General features: G+C 39.1%; 1 protein-coding gene across 3 annotated transcripts in view; it reads left to right on the top strand.

The window, feature by feature from the left end:
- Window positions 1-22,900, top strand: part of dlc1 (DLC1 Rho GTPase activating protein) — a 56,397-nt gene that overhangs the window by 8,019 nt on the left and 25,478 nt on the right. For 2 of the 3 annotated variants that reach the window (XM_077718758.1, XM_077718759.1), the window contains 3 exons: window positions 824-958; window positions 1,236-1,343; window positions 10,282-10,312. In XM_077718758.1, the coding sequence (XP_077574884.1) occupies window positions 824-958; window positions 1,236-1,343; window positions 10,282-10,312 (274 nt within the window). Of the gene's footprint in view, window positions 1-823; window positions 959-1,235; window positions 1,344-10,281; window positions 10,313-14,324; window positions 14,788-22,900 lie in introns of those variants that run through there. The other variant, XM_077718760.1, reaches the window with a different exon arrangement.

The raw sequence follows: 22,900 nt of genomic DNA, 5'->3' as shown, positions 1-22,900 counted from the left end.
CAGGGAAGTATCCAAGAGTTTAGTGTGGGAACTGTCTCATATTTAAAAAAAAAAAAAAAAAACAGGAAATGGGAAGGAATGTAACAGGATGAGAAAAAAGGAGCAACCAAACCACCAGAACTCCAGACCTTGCTCTTCACTTGTTTTTCACTCTGCTGTGGTTGGTTGCAGTTGTTGCTTTCTCTAGCCAGATGCATTTGTTCATTCAGCAAGCCTCCGTGAAGATGTCATTGTTTCACTCTGACAGTGTTTCATTGTGATACTCTGGTAAAGAGGCACGACATGGTCATGTGCGACCATACCAGAATGGAATTTCAGTGAATGCAATAACGTATGGCCTGCAATGTTGAAACATATGTTGGTACCTCTCTGTTAAATCACATTCACATGTTGCCATACTTTCTTACCCCTGCCGAAAATTACGATCCAAGTATTTTCTTGTCCTATGAGCTGACCCTCATAAGGCGTTTGTGCTATGTTTGTGGAGATTGTAAAAAAACAGTTTGCTGATGTTTTTTGTTGTAGAGTTTTTGTTATATTCTGATTTGAGAAGAAACAGATGTAAAGTGGTGCTTGCCCTGCAGTAGGACCACCACCTGGGGTCACTCTGAGACTTTTCCTCACTGTTGAATTATTGCACTAAGCAAGGCAGGTGTTCTTGCAGGCCACAGCTGCTGCTCTTGATCTACCATGCAGTGTCTCCTAATTTGTTTGTTTTTTAAACTTTAAATATGTTTGTTCATTGTGAAATACATTGTAATTGTCCATGTCAGTGAATTTCTTACTTCATGATACTTTGCGCTTTGATACAATGTTCTTTCAGAAAGACCATGCTCGTCTGGACTCGATGGTCCTGCTCATGATGAAGTTGGACCAGTTGGACCAAGAAATTGAAAATGCCTTGAGTGTCAACTCATCCATCGCCAGCACTCCTACTCTCCGTCGGCGACGACAACTGGTACATTGCTGCCTATACCGTTGCTGAATTTTGTGATTCAGCTGCAGCCTCAGACTTAAATTATTCATTTTTTTTTTTGCTGCACACGGCTGATCCAGTAAAAGATCACAAATGCAATATCATCACGTTATTTTAATAGTTAATGTGGGGCATAGGGAAAATAGATGAATGACTGTTTATAATCAGGTGGTAATAATGATCCTGTTTGACCAATATTATTATGGTATATTAAACATGAGGAAAACCCCTGATGAGATTTTGTATTTCATCAATGCAGGACTTTGATCTGGGATCTGAGCCTGCAGGATCAATCATGCAGCACGCCCATGCAAATGTGCCAGATTCAGGCAGTCCATCGCCCTTTGGAGCAAAACCTAAGAGTGGGGTAAGTCAGTTTTCTAATTTTATACCAGGCTTGTTGGATTAAAATCCCTTTGTTATAAATGTTTTGACTGTTGTGCAGATATTCAAGCAGTATATTACTCTTTAATCCTTGGCCTTTTCTGGTTTTGTATTGCCCTGCGCTCAAGTTTTAGGAGCGCTTAGGGAAAACAGTTTCACTGTGTCCAACTTGGAGTGAGTCTCCGAATTGTCGGAATGTACCAATACTTAAAGCTTAGCCAAGCAGTCACTAAAACAGTATAATTAGCCGTTTCCAGCGATCTAGACCCGTTCGCCCTAACAAAAGGGGTCAAGGGGTGTCCGAGAGTTAAAACACAGAAAAGGGGAGTGATGGGGGGGAGGCACTTCAGCGAGACACACCTCCTCAAGCCCCTTTGGTTGCTCACTTAATGGCTTTGTCAGGCTTCCTTTTTTGGGGGAAAAAAGTGAAGTTTGAAATGGAAAAATTTATGCAGCTGTCCATGTGTTAAAGTTAAAGAGTTCTCTTTTAATGTTTTCACATGCAGTTTTGGAATTTCTCTACGCAGTAAATTTGAAAAGGCGGTATTTTGCATTGCTTGAAGCTTGGTAACCACCAACCTCTTTCGCACCAATAAGGTGGTTTCATCGCATACCCTTGACAGATGACTTGCTTGTGGCACACTGGTGGTTCTTATAGAAGAACCTAGTTGGTATGTCTAAACAGTCTTATACAAAACAACGAAGAGTATTTAAACACAGTGAATTTGAACTTTACTTTTAAGATGGCACCAGAGACATTTTTCCCCCAAAGTGCTATGCCAGATTTGGAGCATCTACTGGGAAAAATTATGTGTTCGTGATGATTTATCTCTTGGAGTCAGGGCGAATTTGCATTAGCATTCCTTCCATCCTGTGCAGAGATAACTTATGTTTGTGCCATTAATGGCCAAGACACCCAGAGGCACAGTGAGTAACACTTCAGTGTGATTATACCTTGAACATATCTGCACCAGTTGGTTTTATGAAACTATGATGAGTGAGGAGTTGGTGGTATGTACCTCTGGATGTTTTTAAGGTGTGAAAATTCCCCCAGCAAGCATTATAGAATTTATTTGCTGCTTTGGGTCAAAGGGTACACATTAACAAACCCTTGCTAGTATAGGCCAGTGTCTATTGTTAGCCTAAACAAGTGGCTGTTATTCTTGTATAAAACAGCAGGTGTTTTATTCCCAGTGTGTAACTGCTATTCTTTAAACTCTGTGTTTTTTTTACAAGTTTCTTGTGTTGACATAGTACAGGTGTCTCATAGTGCTGTTTTGCCCACGTTATTGTCTTTTAGCAGGTGTTTTGTTTTTTCATAAACAATTACAATTTATCTGACCATATCCCACTTTATTAATGGATTTTGAAGTTTATATACTTGATTGACATTTCACTATCAGCAATTGTTGAGGCATTTAAGGTTGGAGGTTAAGGCTTTATACATGTTATCAAAAGTGACAACTTCAAGTTATGTGGGGTGTAAGAACTATTTGTTTTGTGAGGCTATTTTTAGAGATATGCGGCTGAAAAGGATATGCCAAGCGACAGAGGCCTGTAGAGGTTACTGAACCCTGACTACCTTCCTCTAAATTTTACAGTCGGAAACAACATATCAGTCACCTTATGTGCTGAAGTTTTTTTTTTCTTTTGTTTTTAAACAGAGACAGATATGCGGCATTCTTTACAGTTGTAACACTAAACAAGGCGTAGTGGTTGTCATATTCAGCAAATGGGTTTTTAACAAAGGCGCTCACATGTTATATGGTGACATATTCTCTTCCATAACAGGCGTCGTCCAGACACTCCATAACAAGGATTTTTTTATGCCCACACAGATGTGTACTAGTGTTCTTTCACACACTAAGCAGTACCGCCAGAACCGACTGAACTTTATTGTAATTTGCGTGATTTGGATTCTAGTTTTGCTCTATGTTGATGATGATGATGATGTGGCACCCAATTAAAATACAATCCATGAACTTTCAAAAAACAAAATGTTTCTTATAGAAATTAACAATATATCCACCATGTTTCTGTCCTTTTAACCTTTTAGCAAGGAAGATTTTTTATTTTATTTTAGTCCGAAGAGCACTTTCCCTCATGTCAGTAGGTTATGTATGTGTACTCTTCTTTATCTGGCTGCAGTTAGGGGACAATGGAAGAGCTATGATCTGCGTGCTAAGGTCGCAAGCAGATCTGTGCTCTGTCCTTCCTGTGTGTTCTGGTTTGGTTGCCTCGTAGTCCCCAAACATCCTTTGTCACAACCACACCTTCTCAAGGCCTTACAAAATTCTTAGCCTGATGCCTTTCCATTATTTCCAAATTTGAACTCTCTTTGCCTCGTGCCTGTTGTTGGTAAACAACCAATGCAGCTTTAGATATGTTAATGTTCGGATTTTCTCTGCTTTCAAGAGGTAAGAATTACAAATCCAAACACTGCTTATTGTCTGGGACTGAATTCCAGTGGTTACTCAAGTCCCTGAAGCCACGTTGCATGGTGTCATTGTCCCCAAGGTCCCTCCTCGCTCGGCTCAGCAGAGCTGTAATGAGGACACAAATACAGACCTGGAAAAAAATGAGAGTGAAAGATTGAGTGAAACTAGAAAGTCACGTACTGAATATGATACTGGATTTAGTCATTGAACTATCGAACTCCCATAACATTTTTTTTTGTTTACACGAATATAATGCAACACACTCCTAATTATTTCAGAAAGTATTTAAAATTCTTAAGAATCTTACATTTATGAGGAGAATAATTCTTAATTTGATTTTTTTTAACCAATTTATGTCAGTACAGCTACATTGATAAAAACTTTGGTCAATTGACACTGAAACAATTGCATCATCCAAAATCTCAACTCAACTCAGTGAATCTAATAAAGGGGGCAGTGGGTATTATTTCCACAAACAAGACGTTACTACCAACAACTTCATACTGAAATGTGCAGCAATTGCTCACATGAACTTTGCTTTACAGCATCTTTAAGGACGTCCAATATAAAAATGTGTTTACTGGATACTCGGTTTGTGTGTGTTGGATGGAATGATGATTAAATTACTTCCTTAACTGCGCTACATGGACTTGACATTTTCACAATAAATCATGTCTCCGACTGTGTTAAGACATCACTCTGCTGCTTTGTTGCAAACAACCGCAAATTGGCAGTGTTGGCACACAGTGAGTCAAGCATTTGAAGGCCAGGTTTATTATTTTACTGACATTGTTAAAAGTAAATGAAATAGTTAGTGGATGATGTACATGTTGACAGTAAATATTCTAGATGACTCTAAAAGGTAGGCATCTGGAACCCCTCCCAGCAGCCTGCGGACAACGAAGTGCAATAAATTCCAGAAGTGTTAACACACACAGGTACACTTTCTTTTTTCACTCTATCTCAGGAACTCTTTAAACACTATAGGTGCTTTGAGGTGCATGATTGTTGGATCTGGTCATCAAAAAGCCCTCTTTTTACGATGAAAACATCGTTATAATCTGGCTCGTTGGCTTTTACTTTTAATTGGCTTTGGTTCACACCAAAGATTGCGGTTTTCCTGACTGGCATCTTGTTGAACTTGCCTCTTTTGTATATAGTTTTAGAAAATATTCTTACTTTGTTTAACATATGTTGACCAGTTAGTCAGAAAATAAATGTTCTCCTTCTTCTGAGGTTTTGGACTTGTCGATTACATCGCATCGCAAGACCTTTTCTTGCAAAAATACCTTGATAGGCAAATTTTGGTGATTTGTGAGTGAATTCTTAGGATGCAGAAATGGCAATTCAATTGAATCTTTCTTGTTTTCTCCAGACTGCATGTTTCAGTTCTTGCCACCGAATATCCTGTTACAAGATGCATGAACTGCAACTGACTCCAAGATTTATGACACTGGGAAGCCTATTTCTCTTGAGACTACCTTGTTTTAAGATTTCGTTGTACCATACACAACTTCAACACACACTGTAGCAAGAGCAAAGAAATCAGTCCCACAAACATTACTGAATCCCCTCCAAGTATCACAGTAGAGACCTTGTACATTTTTGTGACAACTGTTGGTTTAACAGAGGGGTACCAACACTTTTGAGCGGAGTAAATCATACACTGAACTACATAACACAGAACATTAACTTTGTGGCTTCTCGGCATGCAGTTTGGCAAATTCCAGCCTTGCGCTTTCTGATTTTCACAAAGACCTGAGCTTTTCTTTCATCAAGAGATGGATAGTAACAACATCTGTGCTTAAAATGCTATGTACTGTAACATAAAAGGACAATATTAGCATGAAAAAAATGGTAGACATTTGTTTTTGTGGACTGGTGACGACCTAGGAATTTATTAACTGATGGCCTAGGTGACCAATATGTTAATGCATTGTTAGAGCCAATGAATAGTTTTCATTGTTAAATTCCCACAACAACCACAGTAAATGCAATAACGTTTGGATGCAGGTATGTCTAGTCTTCCTCCAAATTGGGTGAGCTGCTGTGGTGCCACCTTATTTGTCTCCCCAAGTAGGCAAATGTAATCTGTCTGTGTTGTTAACCGTCTCTGTTTTCTCCCAATAAAGCCAGTGGCTAATTGTCAATCTTGCATTGTTACTGCAGTTGGGATTATAAGGATTATCTCTATTAACCCAGGTCACTCAGCCTCAAATTCCACCTAGTGAGGGGAGAGGGGATGTTTACTTCCTTAATATGAACGTTATCCTTTGACAAAAACTGGGTGGTAAATATGTGGTTTGTTGAGTTCTGAATTTTTAGATTGGACAATCGGAAATGGAAGGTACTCGTAAAACACTGACTCAGGTGTCTAATTGTAGTTTTGTTGTTGTTTTTTTAACAACACCTTTTTCCGATCAATAAAACTCCCCAACACGTGAGGACATGTCTTCCCTGATGGTTCCAAGGCAGGCAGTAATCATAAAATCTAGTTTAGCAAAGCACTCATCAATTCCCCAGAACAGGAACGAAGAGGTCATTGAAATACTATTTTAAATAGGAAAAAGTGCATACATTTTTAAGTACAGTATGTGTATACAAGTTGTTATTGGTTTTATCACAGAATACAAAATTGTAAGGTGGATGTTTAGATTAGAAGTTATTGCATCCCTTCCTATTGACACACTCCAATTGTGACATATGGAAGCCATTAAAATGTATCACTGAAATGTGAAGGGTGAAGGTATGAGTGAAGGAGAGCAGGTGTGTTAAGATTTCTTTGCAATGTTTTAAGAGAAGTGTAACATGAAATTCTTTCCCACGCCTGCACATGTACGTGGGCTTCAGCAGAGCATGGGGAATGAATTACTCTTTAAGTGTGGGGGAACGAGAGCACATCATGCCGAAAAAAAGCAATGAGCACCAGATAGCGTCTCAAAGGACTTCGTACAAGTGTATGCATGTGTTCCCACCAACTCCAAAACACAAAGACAGTCGCTCTTATACACTTATGGGCCATTTTTTTTTGTCCTGGAGCCAATAGCTTACCTCAACCATTTGTACCAATTTGGTCATTTGTGTTAAGATGCAGAGGCAAAAAAAAGGTTTGGGTTAGGTTGAGCTCCCCTTAATCCTTGGTCAGCACAGACCATGGGTGGTCACACATATACACACTTGCACACTCACACCGCAGCTGCAAAGCAAGAGGGGGGGGTTTAGAGGGTGAGAGTCTGTGGTTGGCTTCAGACATAGTGAACTAATCAGGTCTGTTTTGGAAAAGCAACAAGATGACTTGATTTACACCAGTGACTTTCTAGTTGGCTAAGATGCAAGAAATAAAGGATGAAATTATTTTCAGAATACAATGGTAACTCTAGAAAATTGTTTGGTTCTAGAAGTATTATTGTAACTTGGATAGTTCATTAGTAGAGACATATTTTGTTTCAGGATCCGTAATACTACCATCTAAACCATTTTAAATGTTATAAAAGTACACAAATTTGGTATAAAATATGTATGCAACGATATCTATGTATGTAAAAGATACTTGAAAATTAAAACAAAGTGACAAATAACTCATAATACTATTTCATCAGAATATCACATTCACACACATGGAAAGTAAAACTATACTAAAACACCTATGCCCGAACACAACCTATTACCAGTAATTTAGTGGCAGCAAATGAGGCAGCGGACGTCTGTGCAGTTTGCAAGCTTACAGTTCCCCTGTGGACACCTGACATGGCCCGGAACAACCTCGCCCCTGGGACCAACCTACTCTGTGGTATTTCAGTGGGAAATGTGGGGTAAAAAATGAAGAAAATATGCCCCATTGGTGCTATGAAAACACTGGTACTCACTGGTACCCATTCATCCGCATTCCTCTCCGGCTCTGCAGCCTCTCACTCATATTTATTTCACTGTAATTGCTATTATGAGGAAAACACAAAGGTGTGTGAGGGGGAGATTTAAACTGTGCAAGTGACTTAATGGGTCAGTGACAGCAACCCGTGGTGTGATGTTTACACAATAGTAAGGGCGAAAACTGCACAACTCAAATGTCTTGTTAGTGCTGAACACAGACCTCCCATATGGAGACCTTTATTCATGGCCATTGGCAGAATCTTATAGAGGCATATCTCCGCACTTTAATTGACACTGATGGCCTAATTTGTTTTTCAAGCATGTGGGGGGGGAAACAGCCATCACTACACTAATAAAACCGAACTCCTATAATTCGATTTCTCAATGTGTGGAGTTTGCATGTTCTCCTTGCGCTTATGTGGTGGGTTTTTTCCAGGTTTCCTCCCACATTCCAAAATCATGCAGGGGTAGCCTGGTTGAACCCTCTAAATTGCTCCTAGGTAAGAGTGTATCAGTATAGTGTGAATGGTTGTCTGTATCCTTGTGGCCTGCGATTGGCTGGCTACCGATTCATGGTGTCACCTGCTTGGTGCTCATAATTATCTGGGATAGGCTCCAGCATGATTGATTAGTTGTTAATTAATCATGGCAGTCCTTTTTATCAGATCCCATAGCTACAATTTGTCCTGCGACAAAAAGACTGACATCAGTGATGTGAATTATTATTCGATTTGAGGACCTGTGTGAATGGCTATCCCTGCCCAATGATTGATTGGTGACAAGTCAAACGAATTGACTGGCAAAAGCACATTGATAGATGGCTATAGCTACACCCAAGAAAAAAAACCTCAAACCTTTGGCAGTATAGCAATCCTTTTTTGCACAACAGCAAAAAGGGAAAACATATTTTTTACTGGATATATTAATCAGGCATGAATGTAAAAATACTATTATTATCTTAAGCTTATGCACACACACGAACATACATGGAGGGAATGTATCAAGGACAAGTTGTGGCTCAGTTAACATCACTCTCGTTCAACAGCAGCTGTAATAGCATTGAACAAATTTGTCTCATAAGTTAACTGTACTCTTGTTCTGCTTACTCTAGTCAATGTGAGGAAAAATGGTTTTGGTCCAATGTTAACATTTTATCTAATGGTAATCAGCTCTAGAAAACAAGAATGGAATAAGAACAAATCATAAATCATGGTATTCATTCTCACAAGTGGATGCTATGCTTGTATTGCTGTGGTGGTTAAAATAAGTATTCTCTTGAGAGTGGAGAAACAAAAAGCACATGGTCGCAGATTTGCTTTTTATTGTCTTCTAATTTCTTTCTGGTAGTCATCCATGTAGTAGCTTATTCAATATATAAATGATGGAGATGTCTCCAATTATGAGGATAGGCTGTATTTCATTGTGCTCAAGTCATTCCTGTATATCAAGAGGAATGTACATAAGACCATTTTTAAAATGAACAGAAAATGACTTTAGATCAAAGATATCACATATGCAGAATTTCAAAACTGCCCAACTGAGTGTCTGAGTGTACTTTTAATTACACAACAGTCGTTATAATTTTCAGTATTTGAACAAAATAGGAATTTTACTTGAGCAGCCGATCAAATGCAGGTCATTTTGAGTACACTAGGTTCCAATCCCAACTAATCGGTTCTTGCCAGTAGACATGAGACATGATCCAGGCCCTTTAAAGTACACCAGTGTTCCACAATAATAAATAATCACAATGGGAGTACACACAAGTCCCCTGTGGCATATCAAAACCATTCAACCTATAAAGGAAATGGCATTCCCAGCATCCTCCCGACTCTCGTGAGAATTAGCTGCTCAAAAAATAAATGAATGAATGTGAATATGAAAACATTAGAAAAAAACATCTCCATTTGAATGAACTAGGTCATTGTTGTGTAGATGTATATTCTGGTTATAAATGTAAGGATACATTCGTTTTACACTTTCCTTAGAAAGTAGGCAAATGCCGAGGAGAATGTACCTTGTCTTCCTTAGTCTGAGCTCTTCCAGGGGAGTGTGGATTAAAACAGGTCAGGGTGTGGGGGTCAGCCAAGGAGCTGCAGGTCAAATGTCAGAGGCAAGAAAGACCTCTGCATTCCAGCAGACTGCTGCCCACCATGCTTAAACACACACACACACACACACACACACACACACACACACGTAGCCTTGGACAGGCTACATGTCTGCAGAATTCTATTCTTTGCTTCAACATTGTGTTTATGCAATTTTTTTTTACCCCAAGCATGAACCATTACATTCCCAGAATGACGATGGTATCAGACCAAATGCTCAGGTTTTACATATGCTTGCGCCAAAAATTAATCTGAGCACAATTTGCTGCACATGGGGTCTTAATGATGCAACATTTGGCGAGAGGTCTCTTGATGTTTATGACCTAAGGTGGCTGGAATTAAGATGTTTGCAGAAAAAAATATATATATCACCCTGTTGAATGTCATTTTTCAGCCAAAACCATATTTGAATATATAAATCATGTTTTTTCATAGTTTGAAAGTTATGTTTTACTCAAAGTTTGATTTGGTTGCTTATCACATTTTTCTTCTTTTTTTCCAGACTACTGCAATTCCAAAGAAGGCAAAAGCAGGTAAGACACTTTTCTGGTTTGTCTCTCATCCGTCAGAACATGTTTTTCTTGCCTTTATTGTTTACAAAACAGAATAGTCTTAAATTGTCCTCATCTGCTCAGTCTGTTGTCATGTGAGGCACATTTGCAATGCATTTTCTAATATCACTGTTGGGTAATCGGCGTAGTGTTAAAAGTGGGAGTGAAGGGGAACGGGATCTGGTTCGATGACTGGCTTGATGCTAGTCTTGATAAGAGCCCAGACTCATCTAGCAGATCATCTAGCCTGTCGCCTTGCTGAGATAAGAGCCAGACTGGTTGGCGAGCCTGATGCCCAAAACTTTTGACCTGCATCTGTTTACCCATTCCCACCCAAATCTCACTCAGCCACTGTATGTATTTCTGTCTGCGTTTAAAAGTCCAAGTTTTTTTAGACAGTTTTCTTTGAATTGCAAATCCATGGACAATCCAAGACATCATCATAAGCCTTTTTAAATGATCAACTGAATTTTTCTAGAATTTCTCGAACACAACAACCACAACTATCCTTCCATATGTCTTCCTGATGCTGAATGGCCATCAGTGTCTTCTCATTGTGACAAAAGCTCACAATGCTTTACGTCATTTGTTTTGCAGACTTTGAGAGCATTCCTTCTCTTTCCCACCTCTTTGGCTCCACTCTTTCAGTCACTCGTGCAGTGCTTGTGCACCAGGCCATCAAACTATGCATGGCCAGACAAGTGGCTGGTGGTGGTCAATGTTCATTAAATATCCCGCCATGTCGTCAGTCCTTTGTAAACACGCTGGTGAGGCGGTGTGACTTGGGGACGGGACTTTAATATTGCCCCCTGCTGTTGCAAAGCCTGCTGGGAGTCTTCACTCACAATTGCGCTGTCTCGCCTTGTAATTACTACCACTTGCTGTGACAGCCTTCCACAAAAATATGTGCACATGAATTTAGTGTGTGGATTTATAAGAAAGCAAAGCACAACTAAATATTTTCGACAAAAGTTACCAACAAGCACCGCGCCAACTTCAAAAGCTTTGTCATTCCATAATTTTACTTCATGTACTGTGAATCAATCAGTCTGGCTTCCTGAAAGCCAGTTATGTAAGCATCAGTGCTGTTTCCGTGTCATGGGAGTATGGGGGGGGGGGGCTGTAATTTGGGCAGTCGTGGCATTTTGGGGGCCTTGACTGAGCACAAAGCCCAGTGTTCATTGTGGTACTTCAAAGAACTCTCTGTATCACCATTAAATTCCCTGGGAATGACATGTTTGTGACAGTGTTACATCACATGCCATGCCCTAAAGGTTCCCCCGACACCCCTATCAGAGAACTGTGTATTCCTGGTTAATTTAAATCTCCGTGACAACGGAATAACATTAATAATCACCAAGAAGCCCCATAATCTCCACACCCAATATGGTCTAACAATGATTGACCTCCCTGCATGTGCAGGTCTCTGAGGTGGGAATAAGTCCCTGATGTGGATGTGAATTTCAAGCCCCAACCCTTAAAGTGTATGCCATCATTCAAATGTTTATCTGCTGTTATGCTAAAAGGCACATTTTAACCACCCTGAGTATTTCTTCATGTGTGAAGTAAATACAGAGAGGAAACACCTCAACTCTTTATATTCGGTATTTTTCAAGTTAAGGCGAATGTAGAGAATTTTTTAAATACTTATTTTTTCAATCTTTCCATATGTTTCCCGCAAACAGAAAGTGTATTATCAAGTCTGGTGGCTTGTCTGGCTGGCTCTGTCCTTACATAATCGCCCAGCACCTCTTTGATTATAATTATTACACAATAACCTGCCCTAGGTGGCTCAACTGATCCAAGTGTCAGTTCATATAAAAATCCCAAAGTGGAAATCTAAATCTCAAACATTAATAGAGATACGTTTATTATTTTTTGTAATTCTCTTGGTAAACAACATCTTTCTTCACATCAGATATGACAATTCACCCCCAGCCAGTATCATTCTGAGTTTTACAAAATTGCCAATTTACCACACCAATTTTCTCTCAATAAGTTTAACACGATGCATACAACCAACGTTCACACAGAGCGCCTTGTTTTGCCTTAATGTTGACACACTTTGCTTTGCCCTTCTTTAAACTCGGTGGCAACATGCCTATTGAGGACAGTCAAGGCTTGAGAGACGGATTTCAAACCAGTAGCCCAAAGCAAAGTCCAACTTAGCCTGTGAGTGATGGTTGTTTTTCTGTGACTGTTCCTGCTGTTTTAGACCGCCTTATCCTACTTTTTGCCACATATCCATAAATAGTACAAGAGTCACTGTCTTTGTGCAAGGTCACATTCCTGGCTTTCCTCATCAGTCTAACAGACCTCGCCAAAACATAAGCCCCTCCTCGCTCGCCTCTGCTTCCTGTGTAGAGACTGGTACTGTGTGAACACTATTTCTATTTCACACTTCAGCCAGCAGTAAATACATTTATAGGAGCAGGATTTATTGAAGTTAAAAACCCCGGCATCCCTTTGTTCTACCTCTTGTTTCCCATCCAATGCATGATCGACTACTTTTGGGAATCGGTCGGCGCTTTGCTTTACATTCTGAAATGAAACTGTAGGGAATTTACAACAGGAAGCCTGCTTGCTTAACAGTCACTAGATAAAAAAATTAAACGGTATCACAGAAGGTCTTTGAAATAGTGGATCAAATTTGTAGATGTAAATGTTGGATTTGCACATTTGAAGCAGATTATTGAGTTAATTTTAGTGAAAATAGTGGAACCTGGTCAAATCAATGCGAATGAGAATAATGGTTCAGGTTTGGACATTCATTAATTAATCAAGACCCTTCTGTCGTTGATGAAGTTGAAATAACTACACTTCATTATAAAGTTAAATGAACATTAGTCACCGTTTTATGCCTGAGTGATCATTTAGTTCACGCTTAAAGCAATGTTTGAGGTCGCTTAGTCTTGTTTGTTTACCTAAACACAGCACCAATCCTGTTGCCATAATATTTTAGGAGGTCAGTCCAAAATTGCAAGACCACGGACAGAAGGATAGCGAAAGGAAGAGATGCGGGAATCCATTCTTATCAGTCTCAACCAACTACAAGAAGCAATAAAGCCAATTAGCCGTGATGAACATAATGCTATCTGCAGACTGCAATGAACCAGTGCTGACTACATTACCTTCACTACCCGGAGCAATCAGCAGGAGTGCTTGGTTTTCTTTAAAAGTGTTAGTCTTTGGTTGGGAATGCTATTGAGGACAATGTGAACTTTGCATAAAGCTCACAAGAGCACATGCACAGAAATGCACACTCCCAGGCACTTGGCATTAATGCTGACCATGTCTAAACAGAATGATGGGATAGGAAAGCAATATCCTTGAATGAAACATGTACTGTGATTTATAATACTTGGTTTTCTTTTTATTAATCTATAAAACTCAAGATCAGTGATCTCCAACCCTTTCTGGGCCTGTTGTTTTGCTCTAAGTTCACATGCATTTTCCGATGTGGGGGCTTTTAGTACAGTGCTTCTGTGATTCTTGTACCCACATTTTATTGAATAGTCCTAATTGATAACTGTCTCATTGGTGAGCTGGTCATAAAATGGTCATAAAATCCATTAGCTTATATAAAAACATCTAAGTCAATTATTCCATAAGTAGAAAGGCCCGTATTCAAATTATTCATCCACAAAGGAATACTAAAACAGTCACTCTTCAATACCTTCCAACATCAAACCTCTTTCTTGTCAGACTTGTGCTGACTTTGCGTTAACACCTTCTCTTGCCACTTGTTCCTGAATGGACAATTTGATGTGCTGTACAGGTACTGCATATGTATTTCTTTGCCTGCCAATAATGTGAAGCCAACCGAAAAACAACCACAGCCGCCTATGGTAAATGGATACAACAACGATGCGAGACATAGGTTGTGACTCTAAAGCACTCAGATACGCACCATGACCACTGAAGCTTGAGTCAGAAAGCACTTACTCACACTCGCTCAATCTTTACACACGCACACACAAGCACTGGAGAGAATAGAATATGAGAGTATTGCGGCACTGACTGCTTGTGTCCCGACAGTTACCGCATTGAAGCTTGCTGCAGCAGATGGGAGTGTACAGTCCAGACTAAGACAGAGGAGAGTGAGAGCCAGGAAGAGACAGAAATGAAAAAAAAGACAACAGATCTGAAGAGAGCAGGTAGCCTATTTAAATTGAAACAATCAACCCCTCGGAAGAAGGCTAGAGCAGTATAGATGAAAGCTTTCGGGTAGGTGTACAAAGGGTCCTGATCAGCAAAGGAAGTAGGTTTAAAGAGGGAAAAAAAGAAGATAGGAGTTAAATTTGAGCTCCATCAAGCTGCTGTCAGAAGTGTCAGTATGACGTCTCGCTCCATCAGGATGCTCCTGCTCCAGAGATCCTTCAGTGGCAAAAATACATGCTCTAGCTCTAAAACCTTAGATATGATCAACAAAAATGTTTGGGAAAGCCGACTGACGGGTAAGTAAGATGAGTAATGTTATCTCGTAATGATCAAGAATGCTTCACATTGTGTATTGTAGATCTGTTTTTATTATTTTATTATCAATCCAGTGTAGCCCACACTTTTTTGTCCATAGATAGAGATAGGGGATTATGATTGTTTTAGGGACATGTTACAATTCAGACTCCAGCTTTCTTCTTATGGGTTGTTTAGATGTTCCTCAAATGGGCTTTGCTTTTGTCTTAAGCGATATGACTTAATGTTGTCTTCTTATTGTTGTCATGTTGAAATGACATTCCGTGCTCAGGAAAACCGCCGCTTCATTATTTCATTCCATGTCACTGCAAGCTTGCGTGTATGGGTCCTCATGCATTTCCTCTCTAACTAATGAGCCAGCATTGCATGGTAAGGGCCCAGCCCATTAGTGGGAATTATTTTCCCCGTTACCCAGTGTAGACTTCAGACTTGGTGCTGTAGCTTAGAAGTATACTGTAAGTGAATTAGCTCACTTGCATACTTGTTCATATTATACTCACATTCTGTAGAATCAACATTGATGTGATTTTTTTCTTACAGAAGTAAATCATTATAGCCCATGTCCAATGAAGAAAATATTATCATAGAGAACTTTCAAAAGAAGGACGTGAATAAAGAAGTCATCTTAAATTTGTATTTGTGTTGAAACCTTGACATTCTCTCTTCTTCTTATATACCATCTAAGCTGTAATGCGCAATAGAACAAATCACTTTTACGGACAAATTGTCAGTTTACATGAACTATATATCAATGACTATGGAAAGTAATCATAACCCTTATTCATTCTATAGTATTGATAGGCCAATCCAACAGTTTCTTGCCCCTTCAACATTCTTATGTTTAGGTGTGATTATGTTTAAGAGGTGTGAGTTATGTGAAGTTTGGCTACATCGTCTTAGAACCCTCAACTTCCTCGAAATCAGTACGAGTGAAAGAATTTTTCTTTGCCTAACCAAATTGCAGGTCAATGCCCTGTGGCCTCACCTTTCTATTGAAGTAAAGCACACAGTTATAAATATCCATTGACAAACTTTGTTCAGGATTTCTCAACATGAGTATCTCACTGTCTGACATAAAAGACAAAGTTCAAAAGTGAAGCAAACAATCTTATGGTCGCCATTCAACGTATGTTACACATAACTGACAGCTGTTTATTGATAAGAACTTACAATGTAAAGTAAGTAACCTTGTCAGGGTGCTTGTCAGTATTTTTCTGTTCAGTTGTCGTGTGGAGGTGCTGTAAATGTAAAACTCAACGCCCTTTCACTTGATCTATGAATGTTTCCAGCCCATTAAGTGCAGGAACACATTGTTTTGTCCCACGAAGGACGTGCTTAATCGACGGATTTGTACCCACATTGGCTTGAGACACCATAAGGGTCTAAAGATACATTGTTATGCAAGGTAGTGAGGAGAAGATATACTGTATTGCGCAACAGCTTTGATATTGTAGTTTCTGCAGTTCTAATACCTGTGAAACAATAATGAGATTGACTACAGCAGACTCTGTATTAAAAATTGCTTTAATAATAATTGAAAAGTGAACAAAATTCCTAAATCTAGCAGTCTTAGAAAATCATACTTTTAACTTTACATAACATTGCATGTGATGTAGTCAGATGTGGTCCATGACCCTAAATGACGCATTTACATCAATTGTAGACTGGCGGTGTGGCCTAGGGACATCATCTAACAGGCTTGTTGACTTGACTCTTATGATCAGATCACATATTTCAGCATGTTTACAGCTCAAGGGTAAAGCATGCATCAAAGAACACTGTGCGTATTCATTTGGCAAAGGTCAGCTATCATGCAAGTCTTTGTATAGTCTGTTCACTGAAAATTATAAGCAGATCATTGCTCCACCCCATATTACCCTGATGCTCCCTTGAATCGCTCCCATTGTTGTTTTTGGGGGTGAGTCATTTTTTTTATTTTTATTTCTTATTTCAAGGAGACAAATATTAATAATTATTGTAATGACAAATAACATTTGATTTGAGTCTCTCTCTCTCTATATATGTATATGTGGGTGTATATATATATATGTATTTATTTATGTTTGTGTTAACTTAATGCTCACAAATGCATTCTTAGCTTGTGCTTGTCATAATACAGTGCTAAATCAAGAGCTTTTACCCACTTGTGGGCTAAGTCATGTTAACCAACATACCAAGTGAATGCATCTTCTGTTCAAAACAAGCTCTCTTGTGTTCCAAAAGGGTAACCCAAAATAATTAGAGGTCTACTGCTACTGGTTGGGAAATGTCAACGCAAGTCAAATAAGTCGGCTTTCATTCTAGGCTTGGTTTTGACTCAGTACTCTTGTGTGCTACTTCACCAATTTTGCCCATCCCTAAAGAGTGAATACCAAATTGCACTGTATTAAATTAGTCTCACCAAACATAAGGCAAACTGTGTGTGTGTTTATACCACTAAATAGCTCCTTACACGCTGCCTATTTCCACATTTTTCCTAAATTATAGTTTTATGTGCACATCATAGACACTGAGTATTAAGTGTGAGTCAACCTTCAAAATTAATACTAAATACCTTGAAACCTGAGATAGACTGTGGAAAGTAATTATTATTATTATAGTATATATATTATGTATATAAGAGAAAGAGCAGCTTTTAGGGTTTTAAAATAAAAATCTGGACCAAAAAGAGTATTTATATGAAATATTATTGTCAGGTATATTCAACTATTTGAAGACATTTCCACTTGTGTGGCAAAATTAAATTCTTGAGGCATATTTTGTGAATATTTATACGAATATAATAGTGGTGTTGGTCCTTACGTATACCTGTAAGTGGCTTCTAATACTACAAGTTTAGAATTCACAATAGTTATGCAGTTGACTTGTTCATTATCAGGTAGCATGTGGTACAATTGTAGTCTTTATGTGTTTTTGTGAAGTGGAAATCAGGCTTTTGTATGTGACTCAAGGGTGCTTCAGCAGGAGGTCCAAAGACATGTTCCGGTCTCCTCGAGCCTTGCATACTGGTAAATGACGCAGATGTCCTTGTGTTCATTGTGGCCCTATGGGGACCCAGCAGGACCATTTCACGCCTCAGGGATGTCCAAAGAGGAAGTCAGAAAGGGCACACCACTGCGAGATCAGCAGAGATCTTGGTGAATAAAAGCGCGGCATGCGCTCATGTAGCAAATTAGCCTCAACAAGATACTCTTACCCCAAGAGCTTTTCAGAGCTTAATCTGCTACTCAAAAACAAAGGTCACCTCTGTATATCCTGTGCCTCTCTTTCACCCCTTAAACAAATTCGAATGCCATTTTTAAGTCAGCATTTCTTGATTATTATTATGTTAAACGTTCTTCTTGGCTCCAATTCCCTGTGTGGGGAATCAGGTTTCAGGATGCTTTCACATTTAGGCCAGGCTCTTCCGTTTGTGTCTATAATAAGAAACTGATTATAATTTTATTAAGGCAGGATAAAAGCTCGACTGTCTTTTCAGTGTAACGTCAGCATCCATCCAATCATGAGGAAAGCGAAAAAGTAGGCCAGCACCATTGCTTTTGCTTTCTATAATAGATCTGTTTGCCTTAGTAGACCTTTCCCAAAGCTCACTCATGACTGAATATTGCCACACTTGAACAATCGACGTGTTCTGTGGCTGCATTTACAAGGAGCTAAATAAGATCTTCTTTAATGATAGCCATTGGTATTCAGATAGAAATAAGACGCTCACGGTTTACAATTTTTGCATCAAAGACCTGATGTCAGTTTTTCTATCTCTTCTTAGTTTGTGTTCATGATATAAGGTAGGACTGTTTCATGATGATATAGGCGAATGGTTGTCACTTGTCATTTATACAAGGTCCTGTGAGCACTCTTGAGATATTTATGATTGAGTTAGAGTCCTTCAACATGGTTCCTGTTCAGTGATTTAAAGCCCCCTTGTTTCTGCCCGTGTGCATTCACAAGGCCGCTTGTTTCGAAGTCTCTGGAATGTTTTGCTAAACCCAATGACTCGAGCAAGCTCACGCCAAACTTGTTTACTTTGCTTTTCCTTTACCACACCTCCCGCTCTTTCACACTTTCTCTATTTAGGGCATATAGTCCTTCAATATACCTTCTGACTGTCACATATCCATCCCTTTTTTGAATTGATCAACAATTTCCAATTTATTCTGTGTTTGAAATTTTGATTATTTGATCACGATGTGTGTCTGTGCATTATATTACATTATACTCTTATATACTGAATCACATAAACATACAATTACACACAATTATTTGTTATGTGTAGTTTTCAAAGCATTTTGAATTTTACCTTGGAAGTCATGGAAATTTTAGCAAGCTATATTAAAGACAATTTTAAATCAATCCAACAGCCTATCTCCTAGAATAAAATAAGCAAATAATAAATTCAGCAAGTTGCACTTTATCGTCTTTAGTGGTCTCGATCCAGCCCATCGGCATTGAATCTGACAACCATTCTTTAGAGACATCATTTTTTCCCAATTTTACCTCTTAGTAATTGGGAAAAAAACATAACAATTGCTTCCTCAGACCTTTAAATGTGCCTTTCATGAGGCCCAAATTCCATTTCTGTCCCCGTCGTCGTCAAGTGAGATGTCAAGCACCACTTCAGCAATACCACCAGAAGCCTACTTGATGCATGCTCTTGACTTCTTCTTGTCCACTTGTCCAGCCATTTCTTTACTCTAACTGGAAGGTGATGTGATTGTTAGGCATAGAATTTGGGCAAACTCTCCACTCCCTGAAGCACTCAAACATCCAGAAAGAAGTTGGAAAAACAAAGCTGCTTAAGCTTGCCCACTGACAATTCACTGCAATGGGGCGCAGATCCTTGCACTGCTGATACTCATTGAAGCCTCGATTCAGCGCAGCTTAGAGTCTAAAGTGGTGTGCACAAATATTTGCACACATTGTGGAATTTGCTCCTGCTCCGTTCCTTCTGATTTCGCACCGCAGATTTTCTAGCCCGTCTCGCCAACATCTTTACCCTGTCAGCAGAAATTATCGGGGCGCTATCATGAGCAAGGTTGCTTCTTTGTCCCTTTTACGTAGATACAAGTTGTATATTTGAATTAGAAAAATGGTCTGGCAATGCAATGACTTCCCTTGTGTATTAAGCTGTCTGTTAAATATTATATAGTGGTCTCAGGTAGGAATATGTTCACTAAAGATGTCCCGATCACATTTTTGTTAAAGTCTTTCTATCCGGAAATGTATTTAAGAGGATGCCTAAAAGTACCCTAAAAGCATGGCGTATTAGTATATTTTCCATTTTATGTTTCAGTCTGAAACAAGGATATGTGGCTAGATGATACGGTGAAGGCTTGTCACTAGTCATCAGTTGCAAAACAGTCACATTCCCTTTGAATCTTTTCCAGATGGGTACTAACAACATTTTTTTAGTGCACCATTAAAACGGTTTCATCTCTGGTGACTTAACTACCTCTTGGGCTGCCTGATCTCGTGGTATGTTGCTTGTTTACTCTTCGGTGGGCCTTCATTTCCTGTGTCTGTTGCCTTTAGACGGTTTCACATGGCTGCATGGCTTTTTAAAAATTAATTTACGCATTCATTCCTGCATTTTATGTATTTGTAATCATAATGTGGTCTAGCATTGCATTGCAGAATTATCACTTTCTAGTACATTATGTAAAGAAATGATCATTGTGATAATAAATCTAAATTGTACACATCGGTGCAGGACTCAAAGCCTTTACAAAAGTATTCTAATCAATTGGATCCTTCCTACTTTTTGGAATATTTTGCGGGTGTCACTAATCTATTTCAGCATGCCACTGCACAAAGCAAGGTTTCTAAAGGTATGTGTAAGTTCGGTGCTTCTGAGAAACCAAGCATGAATGCGTTCGGGCTTGTAGAGTGTTTTTTAAAGTCAGTTCTCAGAATTTCAAAGGATGTGCCAAGGGGAAATATCTATTTATCTGTCTATCTCTCTCTTCGTCTGTCCGTCCCAGTCTTCTGTCTGTCGATCTGTCTGCTTGTCCTTCCATCCCCGTCCATTTAATATGTATTTAAAGTCAAGACTTAACTGACGTTGCTGCGAGCTCATTCCAATGAAGACCTCCATCGCCCTGCAGCACAATCGCTCTGTAGACAGAGCAGCCACTTAATGTGTCTTCCGCCTTGCCTTTAAGATGTGTTGCCACCGACCTTTCACCTTATGGGCACTCTTAGAGTGTAACCCCCATTGTCCCCCAAATGAATGAACACAGGGCCACTTGCTGAGTGTTACCCTCCATGTCCAGGCTGACCTCCCCTTTTACCTCCTTATTGCTGGCCATAATACAAGCACTGGAGCGCTTAGCGTTAGCGCATTGCTGAAGTGACACTTTGACAGCCCAATGACTTTGTGGATGTGTGCATAAGGTCAGGGTCATTTAACACTAAGTGTGGCTAGCCTTTTTTTTTTTTAAACACCTTAACTGTCATTCTGCCTCCAAGCATATAGTGATTTAAAAGTACCAGCCTTATGCAATTATTCAGTCGTATATTCTTGTGTGAGTTACATGCTTTACAAAATGACTCTAATTTGAAAATAAATAGAGAATTATTTTCTTTGACGCACTTTCTGTTTGATTAACAAAGGTGTCATACGAGCCCCTTGGGTGGCCCCTTTTAATAGGCATACACTGAAATTTGAGCGAGAAAGGCCACTTCGGTCTGATGCATTAAGAGCATGGCAGTTGAAAGGATCAAGTTCAAAACTTGTGTGGAATAACATGACAACATCAACAAGAGCATCTCCTTTAAGTCTGGGTTGGCTCTAAGTCATTTGTACTACTTTTTAAAATTCTGTTTGGCCAAAATTAGGATCAATTTCTGACTCTAAGGAATCTACACTGTTTTCTGTTCCTCCTGCACATACCAACATTGTCAGAGAATAGTATTACACATCTACTAACAGTTGCATTTTAATACCCTTCTTTGAAAATGGCAAGAATTGATCGCTCAACTTATGCTACATGACTTTACAACGTGTATGCCCAATTTTAAGCAGTGCAGAGAAAAAAGATTGGATTTTAGCCCAGGTTTATCTTGCTCTCAAATTATTGTAGACACATTTCACACATTATCAGTATTTATTATAAATGAGAATGCATACTGCATTTTATGTATCTTTGGAACCATCAAGTCAACATTCTGCATCCATCCATTCTCCTTCATGTGCCTGTTTAATGTTTCCTATCCACTCTTAATATTTTCCTTTTTCATTGAGTAAACTGTGGTAACTGGGCAAACCAACAAAAGATAAAAAATAATAGCAAAATCTGGCAGGCATATGGTGAAGAAGTCACTTCTGCAAGTTTCCAGCTGGACGGTATTAGTTTTCTTACATGCACAGAAGTTAAGCAATCTTCCCCAAGAGACCGATGAAGAGCAGAAAGACAGCAATGATTGCTCTTCATGAAAAAGAATCACCTACCAAACAGATCAGGGTAATTCATGAGCTAATAAATAAACCAATGGAATGTATTTTCCTTATAGCAAATAGTGTTTTTTCATCATATTTTGGCTAGACCTGCAATTTGTACTCAGGTGAGATATATTGGGGGGTTTCCACACTTACAGCCGGGGGATTGGAATGGTTTTGTTTCAGCTATTTGATTACTCAATTTTACCTGCATTTTAGTTCATCATCGTCAGTGTGACGTTCTGCCAAACACGGCACACGTAAGTGATCAGAAAAGTTGTTTTGAAGTTGGAAAAAGCTCAAAGAATATTTTGTTAATTGTCTCTTTTAAGTCTGCTGCAAATTTATGACATGCCAACGATTTCCCTTCAAGGGGTATACTTTCGTCATGTTCTTTCTACGTTATACACTGAACTGAATACCTACTTTATTTCTGCTGTTTATTTGTGTCAGGCTCGTTATGCGGAATTCCTTAGATTCCTGTCAACAGTGTTTGGTTCAGCCATTCATAAAGGCAAACAAGTCGGGCTGTAGTCATCGGGAACCAAGTCTCTTGGTCAATATTTATTGAAATTCACCTGAAAAGTATGCCAAGCAAAAAAATATATACATATTTGTCAGTTTTGATCAGGAATGCATTCCAAAACCTTGTTGAAACA

The sequence above is a fragment of the Stigmatopora nigra genome, chromosome 6 (assembly GCF_051989575.1).
Source record: "Stigmatopora nigra isolate UIUO_SnigA chromosome 6, RoL_Snig_1.1, whole genome shotgun sequence".
NCBI lineage: Eukaryota > Metazoa > Chordata > Actinopteri > Syngnathiformes > Syngnathidae > Stigmatopora > Stigmatopora nigra.
This window is presented reverse-complemented; position numbering and strand designations above follow the sequence as displayed.